Below are 15,760 nucleotides of genomic sequence, written 5' to 3' on the forward strand. Positions count from 1 at the left end.
GTACTGTCACTCTTAACATTGTTGACAGTTTTTTCAAAGCTGGGCATTTAGTCCCTCCACACATATTTTTAGTCATGTGGAGGAGATGTGTGTGTGTCCGTGCATCGCCACCAGGGGGCGCCACAGCCTGCTGACTGGGATGGAAAGCAGAGATTCACTCTTTAGTGTTTGAACTGAAGGTGAGTTCAAAAGTTAACAAAATAATGCTTATTCGAGTCCTATTTGATGATGTTTTCCTCAGTGTGACACGAGGCAGTCCAGCTTCACGAGAAGCCCCGCCCACTACCAGCAGCAGCCAATGAGAGGAGAGCATGTGTGTGTACAGTTTGCATGTTCTTCCAAACAAGCTTCTGTTGGTCTGTAGGTGAGCTCTCTCTCTCTCTCTCTCTCTCTCTCTCTCTCTCAGTAATGTTGGGATCAGCTTCAGCTCCCACTGAACCTTCAGGTGGATGAAAATGTAAAAAAAGACGACGTATTCAGGTTCTCCTCACAGCAGCAACATATTTCTAGAACCTGTTTTCAAAATGTACAACAGACAAGCTGCTTTAAGACAACTTTCCCCATATTGTGTTCATTTGTTCTCACCTTTTAGAACAAAAACACCCAAAAGATTAACCTAATTGTTTTCTGTTTCCAAACTGTTCTTTATAACAGTTCTGCTTGGTTTTGCAGTTTTGACTGTGACATAACTGAGAAGTATCAATGATCTTGTATTGTTTTGGAATTTGATGTAATTTTGAGCTACAAGGAGCAAATATTCAAATTTTTAGGGTCATTAATCTCATAAACGAGCACTAACAAACTCTGAGACAAATAAAGAGTTGAAATATATGTATGGATGAATACTCGGTTACCACTCAGTATCACATCTGCTGAAATGGGTGTTTTTGTAAGTGTTATGCATTTTAACAGCACGGCGCCACTTTCAGCACTCCCATGCGTTCCTTTGTGGAGACACTTTTGTGTTACTTTTCATGCTGCCTGTATATTTTCTCCATCAACTGCTTCTGAGTCATCGTCTGGATTCACTTCTGATCTTATTCTACTAGGAGGTTTTTCCTTTAAATGGGTTAAAAAAAAAAATCCCATCTTGCTCGATACTATTCTTAATAAGTGGAGAACTTTTACTTCTCTGCACATTTTGTGAAATGACTTTGATTAAAACTGAAATCTTGAAACTTAAAAACTAAACAGGAGTTTTCTCAGGTGAGAAATGAGAGGAGTGATCTTCCCAAAACGTTCAGAGTTCACGATGTTCCTCCTCTAATCACCTGATCCACCTTCTCCATGTAGATTATAAATAACAAAACTGGACACACAAAACAGTCAGTAAATATTTCAATCATCTGGCAACAAAGATTGGAGATGATGAATTTGATTATCTTGAATCATCGAATATCAACTGGACCTACAGTGTTATGAAGAAAAGTAAAGTATTTGTGATTTAAGCAAACCAACAAATTATTTTTAACTGTTAGAACGCGACAAAACACATTGAACTAGTGACAGCATATTTTTACCTCAAGTACCTTAGAAAGATAATTACAAGTTAAGTTGAAGATGATTGTTTAAGCAGCAATCTATGTGGAGATTATTTGATCAGCTTTTCACTGAACGCTGCAAATATATTCATCCTCTGTGACTTTTCTTGTAGATATTGATCTTCTTGGTCAGTTGAAGTGTTTTCACTAATATCAAACATAAATTGTTGGTTTGACTATTTTTCCATTGTTTTAATTTCGATGTATAATTTAGTTTCTGTCCATCCATCGCTACAGTCTGTTTGTTCAGTTAGTTTGTCTTTGGCTCCATCTGCTGGCCAGTAAATATCACTGCAGGAAGAAAACCACAACTCCTTTAACGGGTCCATGTTTTCTGATTTGTTTTTACATGATATTTATGAGCCATTGCATATGTTTTTTGTATTGAGCCTGTATAGTTCAATAAGTTTCACTCTATGGCCAATGGATATTTAATAAGAAATAATTGTTCACCCGTTTCCAAAGCTTTGAGCTCATTGTTACCATCCATGACCGAACAGGCTGCGATGAGTCCTCTGATGGCCAAAACATTCCAAACCTGTACTGAAAGGAAAAATTATAATCAGATAAGTTAAACAACAACTAGTGTTTGTCTACAGAATATAGGCAAAAAGTGGATGCTGAATTTAGCCTAGTGACCAGAGTTTGTCAGTGCAGCTCAGACCTTCCCTGTAACCTTGTTAAACTGCTGAATTCAGACACATGACCGGCTGCATGTATTGACGGCAAAAGTCCGAACCAGAGCAGCAGGCACAATGAGGACTTTGTGGACGAAGAGTAACCGAAGAAGTGAATGCTCTTGTTGGTTTGTTGTCTGAAAAACAGTGCAGTAGGCCTTTATTTAAACATGGTAGTGCTTTTCTTGCATACATAATTAGTGATCTGTTGCACAATAGGTTACATTCAATATGGCCACAGATTAAAAACAATCAACATAAAAGAGTCATCGCTGTCTTTCTGCAGCAGATGGAGCTAAAAGAAGATTTGTACAGAATTAAAATCACCACGGAAGGAGAATGTGACACTGAATTGTTGCACTGTGATGCAGAAACATGCATTCTGCTCTGAAGAGCTGGACCCCACAACGACAACCATGTTCATCGTGTCTTAAGAAGTCCGGAAGTTTACACGATCATTTACAGGTTGAGTTTCATGACAGTCTGTTGGGTGGGGGGGAGAAAAGAAAAAAAATCACACCAAGTGGTTCTGAAGCAACCAGCTGAAGAGAAGTATTGCTTACAGGCTGCAGGCTCTCATGATATTTGGAGAAAAAAAAAAAGTGGTGAAAGAAATGAAGTGAGGAAAAGAAACACACCAAAACTTTGAAACACTCACCGACTCAAAGTGTCACGATTCGCTACGAGACACACAGTTTAAAATCATTTAGACAGTTCTTGTGCAAAAATATCTTCCTTAAGGAATGATTAGATATGACAGAATGTGATGGCACGTTGATTTTTCCTCTCAAAGGTTACGCAACAAAAAGAGCAAACAAAGACAAAAAGGAACATACATTCAGCCTTTCCTCTGTGAAGGTGAACTTCTAAGTGCAAATCGTTGCCTCACAGCTCACAATAAGATGCGATTACGTGAAGAGTTTTTGGTCACAATGTATTCTGAAACTTTCCCGAGGACTCGATTTGTACCTCCAGTCTTGGTATTTAAATGCCGCGAGAGTGAACCATGTCTGAGTGCTCCATGTCTCATCACTGGGATGTACAGAAAACCCTGAATTTAGTTTTTCAGTCAGTTCCTCTGGAGATTCACGCCCTTCGTGGCAGCTACATATTAAACTTTACCTGTAAGCGGATGATATCAACACTTGAATAACTGCACAGGCGTCGCGGCTGTGAGCTTATTTTACATGTCGGACGAGACGAGCAGCCGCGCGAGTGGAACGGGATCGTTTGACGCGTCGATTCTGTGAGAGTAACAGTCACAGTTTAACTAATGCAGTAACTCTGCTCCCATCACACTAAATGATTCTCGGCTTCATTTGACTCGAAACACCAAGAAATGCCCCGTGGAGACGCAGATTGTTTAATTTCCATAGTGAAAGGAATATTTAAGAATCACACTAGCTGCCCTGCATCAAAGACCATCAGACGGTCCACACCTCCATCAACCCCAGTGCATCTGTAAAAGATAACAATTTTGAAGTTGAGTGAAATTTCCCCAGCTTTTCTATTGGTCAGTTCAAACTTAATAACCCTGATTAGAACGACTCTACTTCTTATGTTTCTACTTAAAAATACCCCAAACAACAGTTTGATGACGTCTGAGCCCACATTAAGTCCTGATCAGTCGAAACCAGCTTCAGTTTGAGCTCGTGGTGTATCTTCATGTGTGTGTGTGTAGATCCCAGGGAAAAGGATGATTATTAAAAGTCTCAAACACGAAGCCGGCAGTGGAACATTTGACATTTTTTCTGCCTGCGCGTGCAGAAGGCGACGTCTTCCTCGCGGCCTCCACGGACCGCCAACCCGAAGTACCTGCTCTGACGTAGCTGGTGAAGCGAAACGACGCCACAGATTCACCAGCGACTCCGGCCCGCTCAGTTCTGCGGCGTGCAGAAGTACGTCTGCGAGCCGCAGTAGTAGTTCTGAGGCGTGGAGTAGTAGTTAGTGTGGTGGTGGTGGTGGTGGTGGTGGTAGTTGCTCTGCGGGGTGGAGTAGTAGTTGTGGTGGTGGTGGTGATTGTGGCTCTGCACGTTCCCGTAGGCGAAGAGGAGGGGGGCGGTGGAAGATGGCGGCTGCTCGTCGGACGCCGCCACCCCCGCGGCCAGACTCCCGTTGCGCTGGATGGAGCCGTACCAACTGGACACACCCAGCTGGGGTGTGGTGGAGAGGAGACTGACGGGCGAGAAGAAGAGAGGTTGCAGGAGGTGATCGTCCTACACAAAGTGTGTGTACGTGTGTGTACGTGTGTGTTCCCCCACCTGGCCCGGTCAGCCCGGCTGTTGATGCTTCTGGATAGATCGTCATCGCTGTCGTACCGTCGTGGATTGTCAAAGAAGTAGGCCCTGGAGCTGAAGCTGTGGCTGTTGATCATCCCGCCGGGAGCCTGAGGGAGACGGGAGGCCATCAGTCCCTGATCACTTCACATTAAAGGACCGCGGCGTTAGAAACATGTCAGTGTACCAGGTTCTGGTTGGGTCGCTGCACCCGGAAGAAAACCACCACCAGGCTGGTTGGAAGCAGCTCCCAGAAGAAGAGGATGATCCCGAACACGATGTAGGCCACGCCGGTGATCTCCTGCACGTCGGCCTGCAGTGGTTAAAGAACAGGACACACTGACGCACTGAGGAAACTAACAGTGCTTCCATCAGGTCACGACCGTCACCTCCGTTCTGAGAGACCAAAGCACAATTTGACATGTAAGGAAGGCGACATGTTGGGGGTTTAGAGACTCAAGCTTAAGCAGGAAGAGGACGAATGATGCTCAGATGTTGCTCTGCCAGCTGGTCCACACACAGATTAAGGGAATAATTTGTAATATCAGATTAGGGCCCCGGATCGGATGTCAGTTGGTATCTATTATGTGTGACACAAAGACAGAGAACTGTGTAAAATGGGTTGTCAGTCTCAGGGCCTGAGCCCTGATGTAGGTCAGGGGGCGCGCACACGCACGCACGCGCACACGCACACACACACACACACACACACACGGTTATTTATAGCCGAACAAAGCCCTTTACCCCACTAAGCATTGCTTCCCTAAATCTCCTCGGATGTATTGTGTGCACACAGAGCCCAGAGAGGGGGTTTGTGGGTGAACAGTGTGGTCGGGGTACCTCATCAGAAACGCTGTACCAGCCGTAGTTGAAGAGAGTGGGTCGGTCCTGCGGCGACAGCGCCACCACCACCAGGTTGTAACAGGCTCTGGAGGTGTACAAGAGAATCACCATGGCCCCGATGGCCGTGGCTTGGCACACTGACGTACCCTGGGGAAAGAGCCATTGTCCCCAAAATCAGCTGTTTTCTGTGACAACGCAGCCAGAAATCTATCAGCCGGGTTTTTGTTGGTACCTTGGACTCGAGGTAAACATTGGCAGATGACATCTTGGCGATTTTGAAGATGCACACAGCCAGAGATATGGCACACAGGACGAACAGGCTGTCGTTGATGAGGACCCGGGCCAGGACTGCATGCCTGACACCGCCATCACTAAAGATTAAAAACATTGGTAGAAGGGCTGCTCTTCTTCTCTCTGACACAATTCTGTCTTTGTTTGTGTTTACCTGGGTGATTCGGAGCGCTCCAGAGCTCCCTGCACCAACAACGCACAAGTTAAATTCACCACCAGGAAGAAAACGCTGAGGCAGAGGAAGAACAAACGCAGAGGAACCCTGGAGACGGAGAACAAGAGGCAATCAACACAGAGACGGACAAAAACTGCGGCTTTACTCATAAACAACAACTCATTAAAATTCATGGTGTTGAAGCTGCAAACTGTCTGTTTGTGTGAAGAATAAGAAAGAGAAAAGGCAGGAATCACAGATTAAGCAGCACTTACTTGTATTTGGTGAGCTCCGGGGAATATTTGGCTTTAGCCTTAAACATCACCTGAAGTCAGATGAGAGAAAAGCCATGAAAGAAATGTCAGTTTGGACTAATCCACACATTGTGAATGAAAGAACGGGCAGGTGACTTTCATTTAGAAGCAGAGTGTGAACCTAACAAGGCCCGGGGAGATTCCTGCGCTTCTCCAAAGTAAACAAGCACAAAGTTGTATGTAGGACAATATTGGAGTTAGAAAACAGCTATGTGAAATCATGATGCCTGGACGTTATCAGCACTGACCTCAGAAAACATCACAAGTCCAGTTGAAGTTCACAGAAACCTGGACGCTGCCTGAGTTCACCGTCCTTTACGAGACGTGTTTACTAAAACGTACTTTATTCAGCTAGAGGGGTCAAGGATATTTGACTCAAAATTAAAAACTTTGACTCCATTAAAAAAAAATAATAAATCACTCCACTGACAGCCCCTCCACTTCTGATTTGCAGATGCACTGAACACAAAGGTCACTCAGCTTTAAACAAATTTGCTTTAAACCCATCCGCCTCCATACATGCTCAGTCAGCCTTTTGTGTGAGAAAGTAGGCCAGGAGGAGGGAATCTGTAACCTGGGAATGAAGCAACTAGGCAGCAGAGCTCAGCTGGATTCTGGACTTTACCTGCACAGAAACGTATCAGAAACCCCTTCCCTGGAGATATGTGACACTTGTGATGTACATCTTAGCAAATGCACAAAGACAGAAGGAAACAAAATTGAGTGTGACTCATCAGAAAGCCACTATTTCCACACATGATGGATGTGGGTGTCAGGCAGTGGTGGCATGACACCAGCTTTCAAAAAAGTATGTTGCACAACATGCATGAGTGACATTGTGAGGATCTTTGAGTTAAAAGTTGAAGACAGACCAATGCATGCTGCAGAATCACACACAGGGAGGCTTTTACCTGGGTGAAGTAGAGGTTGAGGAGGCAGAGGGTGAAGAACTGCAGGCAGACAGGGCAGCAGTACAGCAGCCAGTAGGCCAGAGGCTGCAGCTGGTTGGCCTGCACCACATTTTTAAAGTAGAAGGAGAAGAGGGTGGTCCGCAGCGCTGCCCACAGCAGGCATAGGAACAGAAAGACGCTCTGGTAGCTGAAGCGCTTGTGTCCATAATGCAAAATGAGCCAGAGCTGCAGATAGACGAAAACAAACAGGAAGGAGTAGAGGACGGTGTAGATGGTGGTCAGACTGAGCTCCAGCGTTGGGGAGATCGCAGCTCCGGAGGACTCCTTCAGGGAGGTAAACAAACGGGACTGGATCTCCTCTCCTGCAGGAAACATCTCCACTGACGGCTCACAATAAACGCATGGGATGCGGTAGAAGACAAACACACAGAAACTGGGTCAGACCTGCACTAAATGCAACGCGCGAAACAAAAAGACTCCATAAAAACTGTTTATTCTAAAAAGAAGTGTCATTTTCAACCACGACGAGGGGCTTGAAAATGTATTTGGATTTAGTTTTAAAAAGGAGAGAAAAAAAACAAGAGAAGTCCCCCCTGTGATTCTCTGCAAAGCTGCTGTCTGTAAAAAAACAACTTGAGGGGGGAAAACCTCCAGATCAGCTGTGATGCAGTTCTAGACCCGCCCCTCTTTTGACAGTCAAAACGGAAACTGGCTACTCATCGGCCGCCATCTTGGCTCTGGACCAGCCTTGTTTTCGAGAGAAACAGCTGTGTCTTGAGCCACGGAGTATCGCCAGTTTCCTACACTGGATTTTACTGGGCGAAGGAAAACAACAGCTCATTGGCTCACACTCTCACCCAGCCTCCGCAATTCTATCATACCATTGGTTGAAGATGATGTCAGCTGAAAATAGTCCCGCCCTCTTACCTTCCGCGATTAGTTGTTGGTTCGAAGCAAAACGTGTTCCTCATATGATTGGTTAACGTAAACACGTGGTAGTTGTTAGCTTCACAGTGTTTATCAGACATGGAGCATCAGTCATTAAAGTCACATTTTACGATTTTCTGGGAAAATAAAACCTGTGAAAGTCGATGTATCTGAGGCCACATGTCATCCGGACATAAACTGACACGCACTTTGTAGTTATTGTGTTAGCGTGAGCTGTTTGAAGATGTAAACAAAGAGGCTAAGTAGCTAGCATCAACCCGAATCAGCCAGATGTTTTTTTTACACTATTAGCTAATCAACTGTCATAACATGTATTTTTTTTTTTAATTCCACTACGATGTTTGTGGTGTGATCGCAGGAGAAATGTGAAAGTCTGAACTCACCGTCCCAGGTAACTGCATGATCACTTCTCACTGCTTATGAAACAACGTGAATGTGGCAAAGATGCTTTTCAGGACATATATAGAGTTATTAAAGTTAAAATAGCTAATTATATAGTATGACTCACATCATAGAGTTGATAGCAATCCTTTCCTCATTTCCATTTATCATTATCACGATGTGTTTCTGTGTATTCTAGGAAAGTAATCAAGGTCTTCATCACCATCATGTGGACCTGTGTTGCTGTCTTCATGCTTTGGATGACTTTAGGAGGATGTACAGTCCAGGCAAACACCTCTAATCTGATCCAATTCACGGCTGCAGACTTTCATGAGAAATTACACTCGGGAAAGATGATGTTTTTGTATTTTGAGCATCAAGGTAGTCTCTGAAATATAACTAAACCACTAAATAATTATTTGGACCACAACTGTATTACATTAATCTCCCGTGCTGCTGTTTCCAGTCTCACCAACCATTGCTCTGTTTCTGGTGGAGTTGGAGAAGTCTGTCGAGGCTCTGCAGGACTACGGTGTGCTGGTGGGAAAGGTAGAAAGAGTCCTCATGGTGCTTGGACTCCAACACTAAAGCTCCTGCATGTTAGAATGAAGATGTCTTTGTTGTTTCAGGTGAACTGCAACAGAGAGGACGTGCAGACGTACTGCACTGATGAACGACTGCAGCACACAGTGTTTCTCTTCAGGTGGTGCAGATCTCACAGTGCAGACTTTAATGTTGTGTAATGTGATGAGAGTTAATGTCTCTGTCTTTCTCCCAGAGGTGGGAAGGAGTTCTTGGGTTTTGATTTGGACACTGTGTTCGACGTCAACTCCATCGTCTCCGAAGTCCTGTTGTAAGTTGTAATCATGTCTTGTTTGAGATTAGAGTGATCAAAAAGCCTTTATTGCTTAAAATTAGACTTGTTGGTGTAATTTACCAAATGCAGGAGTTTCAGAATTTTACCATTTGTAGCTTCTGCCCATCATCTTGTCCTCCAGTGCTATCCTGCGTGAGGAGGTGAGGTACGTGCACACTGACGCCGACCTGCTGGCCATGGAGAAGACCACCCAAGGGAAAAAAGACATTGTGCTGGGTTACGTTCGCAGTCTGGGGACACAAGGTAGGGCAAAGAGTGTGATCGCTCTCTGTGGACTGATGTGATTTAATTTATTTGTGCTTGTTTGTGTTGCTGAAGAGCACCGATCGATGATGGAGACAGCGTACGTATACGGATCCAAATACCAGTTTATCCTCATCACTGGAGGCCCTGTCTTAAAGTATTTCGAGTAAGTTTTTTTTTTCCCCTTGTTTGTTTTATTTTTCACTTGTATTTTTTTCATCACGAGAAGAACTAAGCAACATTATCACAGGTGGGTTTTTGTGCCGCTTATGAGCTGAAAAGGTGATTATTTAGACCACAAACATGCTGCAGATTAACTTGCGTTCACAACGCCGCAGTAAAGAGGAACCACTTTGGAGGAACAAGTCATTTCAGACTGTCAGATGAGGTGACTGAACGACAGAGACTCTTAAATTCCACTCAAACAGTCACTTATATGAGGGCAAAGAAGCTCAAACTGTCTGGAAGACGGTGAATCAATGACTCAAGTGGAAGAAGTGATGACAAGTCTGAGTTGCCAGAAAGTTCTGCAATGAACAGTTGGATGAAGTTTGACTAATGTGTGCTGTCTCTGGGTCTGTGTTTCAGTGTGAACGAGTCGTCTCTCTCGTCTCAGGTGTGGTTCCTCCACTGCAGAGGTCACAGTAGCTTGGTGACCTCGGACCGCTGCCCTCTGACCCTGATGAGGAAGCCTCTGTCCACCCTGAGCCTTCACTCCTTCCTGCAGCTCATGGAGGCGCCGCTCGTGGTACAAACAGGATGAGACACGCAGACATCTGCATCAGTGACGTGAAGATCTTAGAAAATAAATGGTTTCCGTCTCTCTCCTGCCAGTCTGAAGTGTATGATGACCCCTCCTCGGTCCCGCCCCCCCAGTTTCCTTACCAACTGACCCCGCAGGTCTTCATCTTCGCTCAACCTGAAACTGAGCACTTGGACCGGGACACGGCCACCGCTTTGGCTCAGAGGCTGCGTGGCCTCGCCCTGCTACTTTTGGTGCACAGGTAAATATTCTTTTAATCCCACTCCGACTCACAATACGATGACCTCCTGCATCCCCGTGTTTTCACCAGGCAGAGCCCTGCAGTGAAAACCCCGGTGGAGTATAACGCTGCTTACAGGCTGCCTGAAAAGGTACGATGACCACATGTTTATGCCTACAGACTAAAAGTGACAGGTCATCTTACCTACCTGAGGTTTTGTGTGCATTTTCAGAGCTCGGAGGTGAAATATTTCACCCTACACAGCCTCGATGAGGTGCTGGATTTCTTCACAAGTCAAGAGAAAGATGAAGATGAAGAGGAGGAGTATGAATATGAAGATGAGGAGGACTTTGGTAAAGAGATTATGAAGAGGAAAGAAGGGATCAGACATGAGAATGTGTGTTTACGTCTCTGCGTGTGTCCACAGAGAAGCTGGATGATGAAATCGCAGCGTCTGTGTTTGAACGTCGAGGCGAGACGCCGGACTCAAATTCAATCACCCACCTCACCTCGCACAGCTTCCACACTGCAGTCGCACAAAGCAAACTCACAGTGGCGCTCTTCTACCTCAAATGTAAGACAAACAGCCTTCTATTCTATTGTTTTGTTTAAGAAGAAAATCCTGAATTCCATTTTCACTGAACAGTGTTTCTTTCTCCCACCAGGGGACGCTGTTTCGTTGTACTTTCTCAGCTCTTTTATTTACATCGCAGAGAGACTTGCAGGTAAACATGAGCAAAAGACACATTTTCTTTGATAGAACAGTTATTGTTTGGATATCATTTCCTACATCCGTGTTTTTTTAAAAAGAAAATCTTTTTAAAGATTAAACCCATCTTATGCCGCTTTCTGATGACCTGCTTCAGATTTGGAGGTTGATGATGTCCAGATGAGCTGTGTGGACTGTGGAGAGTGGACCGACCTCTGTGCCGCTCAGCCTGGCGCCGCCGTCCCCTTCCAGCCAATCACAGTCTTTCCCACAATCTTGTTCTTCCGCCCCCATCAGGCAGCGCGGCGCTACAGAGGCATGCTGGGTAGTGACGCGCTGCAGCGCTTCATCATGATGTGAGAAGATGTCTTTAAAAATAATCCCTCTGTTTAGATTCTACTGAAATGTTTGGCTCTAAATTCTAGGCGTGTTCTCGTTTTTGTTGTTTGGTGGAACCAGGAGCCGTGAACCTTCTCCTTCAATGTTTTCTTCTGAAGAGGATCTGACGTCGTTCCTTCACGAGGTGCCACATCCTGGGCTCGCAGGATACGATGTGGACAAAGTCGTCGGGCTGTTTGAGACACACACGCAAACAGGTAGGAGGTTAATGTCTGCTGATTTTCCACGTGAGGATGTGACGACGACGCTTCTCTGTCTCCTCAGGTTTGTCTGTGTTCACTGAAGCTGCAGAGTCACTGAGAGGAGAAGTGCTGAGTGGACTGATGACGGAGGCCCTGGCACAGAAATGGTACCAGCTCTTCTTTGCAGTTGCAAGTCATCCTGAATAGTTGAAGGTAGCCGTTTTAATACAGTCGACCAGGCTCACATGTAGACAAAACTTATGAATTATGGAGCGCCTCATCACAACAGGATGTTCTTTTAAGTTTTCTTTACACTTATAAATCACAGAGCTATGCTTGAGTGTTTTTAGGGGCTTTTGAAGGCTTTATTTATTAAATGGTACAAGAGGAACGAGCTTGTATTGAAGTAAAGCCTCTGCATGAATATCAGAAGTTCTTCCTTTGTTTTGCTTTGTGCTGCAGGGCTGCAGAGCACAGTGTGGAGCTTCCTGCAGTGCTGGTGTTTCCATCGTGGAGGACACACTCTCATCCCTTTCGGCTGACTCCTCCGTCTTCTGCTGACGAGCTGCTCACACACATCAACTCTGCCCTGCTCAATCCGATGGTTTCTGTCTTTCTAGAGGATTCAGTCTGCACCTGTGACTTGCTGTTGTTGAATTAATCTGCATTGCTTTGCTTCTTTGTTTCTGCCGAGCAGCCTGAGCTGACAGTGGAGAACCTGCCGGCCTTCCTCTCGCTGGGTAAAGCCCTCTTGCTCCTCTTTGTGGGAGAGGATGAGGACGAGATCGGGTGGAGGCAGAACCAGGTGCTGGTGGAGGAGCTGAGAGGAGTGGTTGGGCTGGGAGGAGAGAGGATGGAGCGATACCTGCCCTGCTGGATCCACCTGTAAATTTATCCATCTGCTGTTATTCAGTCAATCAGAAACACGTGAATAAGTTCTTATGTTTTTGTGGATTTCTATTGCAGTGGTCGCACTCCAGCTGGCATGTCCATCCTGGGGTCGTACCTGGGATTGATGCCCCCTCTTCCCGCTCTTCTCCTCACACATTTGCCCTCGGGAGATGAGATCTACCAGTACCCACCCAAGAAGCTGATAGAGGCCTCCTCTGTCCTGCAGTGGGTGCAGAGGATTGAGGACGGGGCTGAGCCCCCTGCAGGTAAAGAGGGACACGTTTCATAAAAACCAAGACACTATAATAGAGGGAACAAAGTGGAAAATGCGCGTCTCAGTGTGCTGATCACACTCCTGTAGCAAACCAGCTGTCGTTTACTTCTGGAATTCAGCCGTCTGATGTGTCATCTGTCTGCAGTGGCACTCTGTTTGCAGCCATATGCACTGATGACTGAGCTAATGGCTTTCCAACACACTGTCAAGATTACCTTTAAATGTAGACGACTAGGTCAGCATGTTCTCTGCAGAACGTCTGCAGTGGTGAAATTTTATCTAAATGGAAATGTGTGGCCATCATAGATAAAATAAATAACCTCATTGTGAATTCCTCTGTGCTGTATGGGCTTTAATCTTCAAGGTCATTATTGAGGTGCAGAGATAATCAATATTCTCCCAGATAAAGAGAGGTTGAAGGAACACTAATTTGTCTTTATTGTGCTGTGAGAGGACTGTTTTATGACTGAGCTTTGAAGTGAAGCCTTTAAGACTCTGAACCATGCAGCTGTATAGATGAGTTTAGATTACAGAGATCTGAAAATCACATCAGCTTTAAGATTTCATTATTGTCGAGTAGAAGTTAGTGTTCATCAAGTTGGCAGTGGAAAAAACCTTCACTCATCCACTGACTTTTGATTTTGATTTTACACACTGAAATCAATCAATCACAGAGCACTCGGTTACAGCGTGGATTTAAATCTGGTACATGGTGTAACTACAGTCTGAGTGTTTCCTGTTGGTCTGCGTAGGGATGCTGGGGGATGATGACTGGCCTCCCACCGGTCACTTCTACGACTTTCTCAAAATCATGGATGCACAACAAGCGGGCTCCAGTCAGGAGCTAACGTCTGAAGAGGATGAAGAGGAAGAGGAGGAGCAAGAAGAAGAGGAGGAAGAGGAGGTGGAGGTGGAGGAGGAGGAGGAGGAGGAGGTTGATGTGGAAGAACATTTGACTACAGAGGAGACGACAAATTACAACCCAAAGAAAAATCCGGAGCCTCATTCTGAACTATAGCAGTTTTGACCTGAACTTCTATAAATAAATAAACTGTTTAAAAAGCTGTGTGACCTGAATAGCTGACTTAACATAACCAATACTATAACAAGGCAGTGGTGGCCTGAAAGGTTGGAGTTCATGGACTTTTAATCTTACATGTAATTCTTCACTTTGGTCATAATTGAACACATAGTAAATATAAACACCAACAAATGCTGTTCACTTAAATGACCATGAATAGGCTGAAGCCAATGGTTTATTCTGAATCTATGAATCAATAACATAGAATTTGTACAACTTACAAACAACAAAAGGAATACAAATTTAATAAAAAAGATCTAAAGGAATTTTAGCTATTTAAGAGCTAATGTATACAGTATTTCCCAGAGTATTTGTCTGTCTAGATCACTGTTAATACTGTCAACTAAACACACCGACTCAGCGATGACCATGAAAATAAATGATGATGAAAATAGAGACTCCTGATTTACACTTATTATTATGCAACGAGCTTTGGCTTCCTAAAATGTCAGGCAAGTAATGAAAATTAAATAATAAAGACTCCCAATTCCCAAAAGGTTCGTCAAACGAACCTAAAAGTACCGAGAGGTCATTCCTCTTGACGCGTTTCCGGGTTTGTCAAACGAACCCGGAAGTACCAGGACGAGACTACTCTCCAGCGTGTGTTGGTATTGGGTGGTGGCGCTGGCGTATCTTCGTTTTAAAGTTGCTTTACAGTCAGTTTATATGTCAGAAACCGCCCCTAAACGCCCGGGGGTTGGGGTCGGGGTGCTGGTGACAGACTCAACCCACCCGGGCTGCGTTCTGCTGGGGAGGCGGAGGAGCGCCGTGGGCCGGGGGAAGTACCAGCTCCCCGGAGGGCATCTGGAGTTCGGGTAGGAGCGGAGTGATCGGGTTCCATTCATAAATCTCACTTTTACAACTCATGTGTGCGCGGTTCATTCGTAATCTACAACAACAATGTGCTCCTGAATAACTCGGTACATAATGAAGGATGTACTTGAAATGTCATGGAGTTGTGATTATTGATGATGGGTGATGAGGACCAATCCACAAAGTTATTTCATAAATAAACAACATGTCCTTGAAATGATCACTGCCAGTGACTACAAATACACCGGAAGTGATCTTGGTGGTAGTCAAATGTGCACAAAGGGACTTTAAAGAGATTCAAAACACATCCACAAAGTGATTAACCCAAAAATAATTGCAGATATCACAAGGATGATCGCAGACATACAATAAAGCACAAAGTGGAGACACAAAAGCACACAAACAACATTTCCTGGATCTGACGCTTTCCAGTGTGGGTGACGGCGATGATGTGCTGTCATTGAAGGGAGACGTGGGAGGAGTGTGCCCACAGAGAGGTGATGGAGGAAGCCGGGGTTCGTCTGGTGAAGATCTCCTTTGCGTCGGTGGTGAACTCCGTCCGACTGGAGGAGCAGTACCACTACGTCACCATCATCATGCGAGGGGAGCTGGACAGAACGCAGTCTGGGGAACCGGAGAATCTAGAACCAGAGAAGAATGAAGGTGGGACGAAGAGTTGGAGATCGCCTCCTTCCTGAGCCGGTGGTGACAGAGTGTCTGGTTCTTCTTCTTTTTAACAGGCTGGACTTGGACCCACTGGGACGAGTTTCCTCCTGAGGAGAAGCTCTTTCTGCCCCTGGCCGGACTGAGACAACAAGGCTATCGACCTTTCAGTGACACACAAGCGCAACACTGAAACTCCCTCAAACATCACGTGGACTTAATTTTTTTATTATTAAACAATTGAATACATTTACATTTCAACGTCATAAATGAAGACACACGTTTTGTCTGAGATGCAGATATTCAATC

The 15,760-nt window shown here is 45.0% G+C and overlaps 3 protein-coding genes across 3 annotated transcripts; 2 read left to right on the forward strand and 1 right to left on the reverse strand.

Moving 5' to 3' along the window:
* Window positions 1-2,345: 2,345 nt before the first annotated feature.
* Window positions 2,346-7,667, reverse strand: gpr137c (G protein-coupled receptor 137c). The gene is made up of 8 exons (XM_080492598.1): window positions 7,008-7,667; window positions 6,058-6,107; window positions 5,783-5,890; window positions 5,570-5,708; window positions 5,335-5,484; window positions 4,682-4,807; window positions 4,480-4,604; window positions 2,346-4,393 (listed from the first exon to the last, which is right to left on the reverse strand). The coding sequence occupies exons 1-8, from the start codon at window positions 7,380-7,382 to the stop codon at window positions 4,096-4,098; spliced, it is 1,371 nt and encodes a 456-aa protein (XP_080348724.1). The 5' UTR covers window positions 7,383-7,667; the 3' UTR covers window positions 2,346-4,095.
* Window positions 7,668-7,976: 309 nt separating this feature from the next.
* txndc16 (thioredoxin domain containing 16) lies at window positions 7,977-14,363 on the forward strand. Its single transcript, XM_080492659.1, has 20 exons — window positions 7,977-8,346; window positions 8,536-8,717; window positions 8,803-8,885; window positions 8,966-9,039; window positions 9,115-9,189; window positions 9,335-9,456; window positions 9,532-9,622; window positions 10,045-10,204; window positions 10,291-10,460; window positions 10,530-10,590; window positions 10,672-10,792; window positions 10,867-11,013; window positions 11,105-11,164; window positions 11,306-11,504; window positions 11,608-11,744; window positions 11,812-11,896; window positions 12,192-12,333; window positions 12,427-12,614; window positions 12,696-12,886; window positions 13,647-14,363. Exons 2-20 carry the CDS (start codon window positions 8,564-8,566, stop codon window positions 13,910-13,912), a joined length of 2,526 nt encoding a protein of 841 aa, XP_080348785.1. The 5' UTR covers window positions 7,977-8,346; window positions 8,536-8,563; the 3' UTR covers window positions 13,913-14,363.
* Window positions 14,364-14,526: 163 nt separating this feature from the next.
* On the forward strand, window positions 14,527-15,753 carry nudt15 (nudix (nucleoside diphosphate linked moiety X)-type motif 15). Its single transcript, XM_080493182.1, has 3 exons — window positions 14,527-14,790; window positions 15,255-15,451; window positions 15,529-15,753. The coding sequence occupies exons 1-3, from the start codon at window positions 14,642-14,644 to the stop codon at window positions 15,642-15,644; spliced, it is 462 nt and encodes a 153-aa protein (XP_080349308.1). The 5' UTR covers window positions 14,527-14,641; the 3' UTR covers window positions 15,645-15,753.
* Window positions 15,754-15,760: the final 7 nt, after the last annotated feature.

Source organism: Lipophrys pholis (genome assembly GCF_963383615.2).
Source record: "Lipophrys pholis genome assembly, chromosome: 23".
Classification (NCBI taxonomy): Eukaryota; Metazoa; Chordata; class Actinopteri; order Blenniiformes; family Blenniidae; genus Lipophrys; species Lipophrys pholis.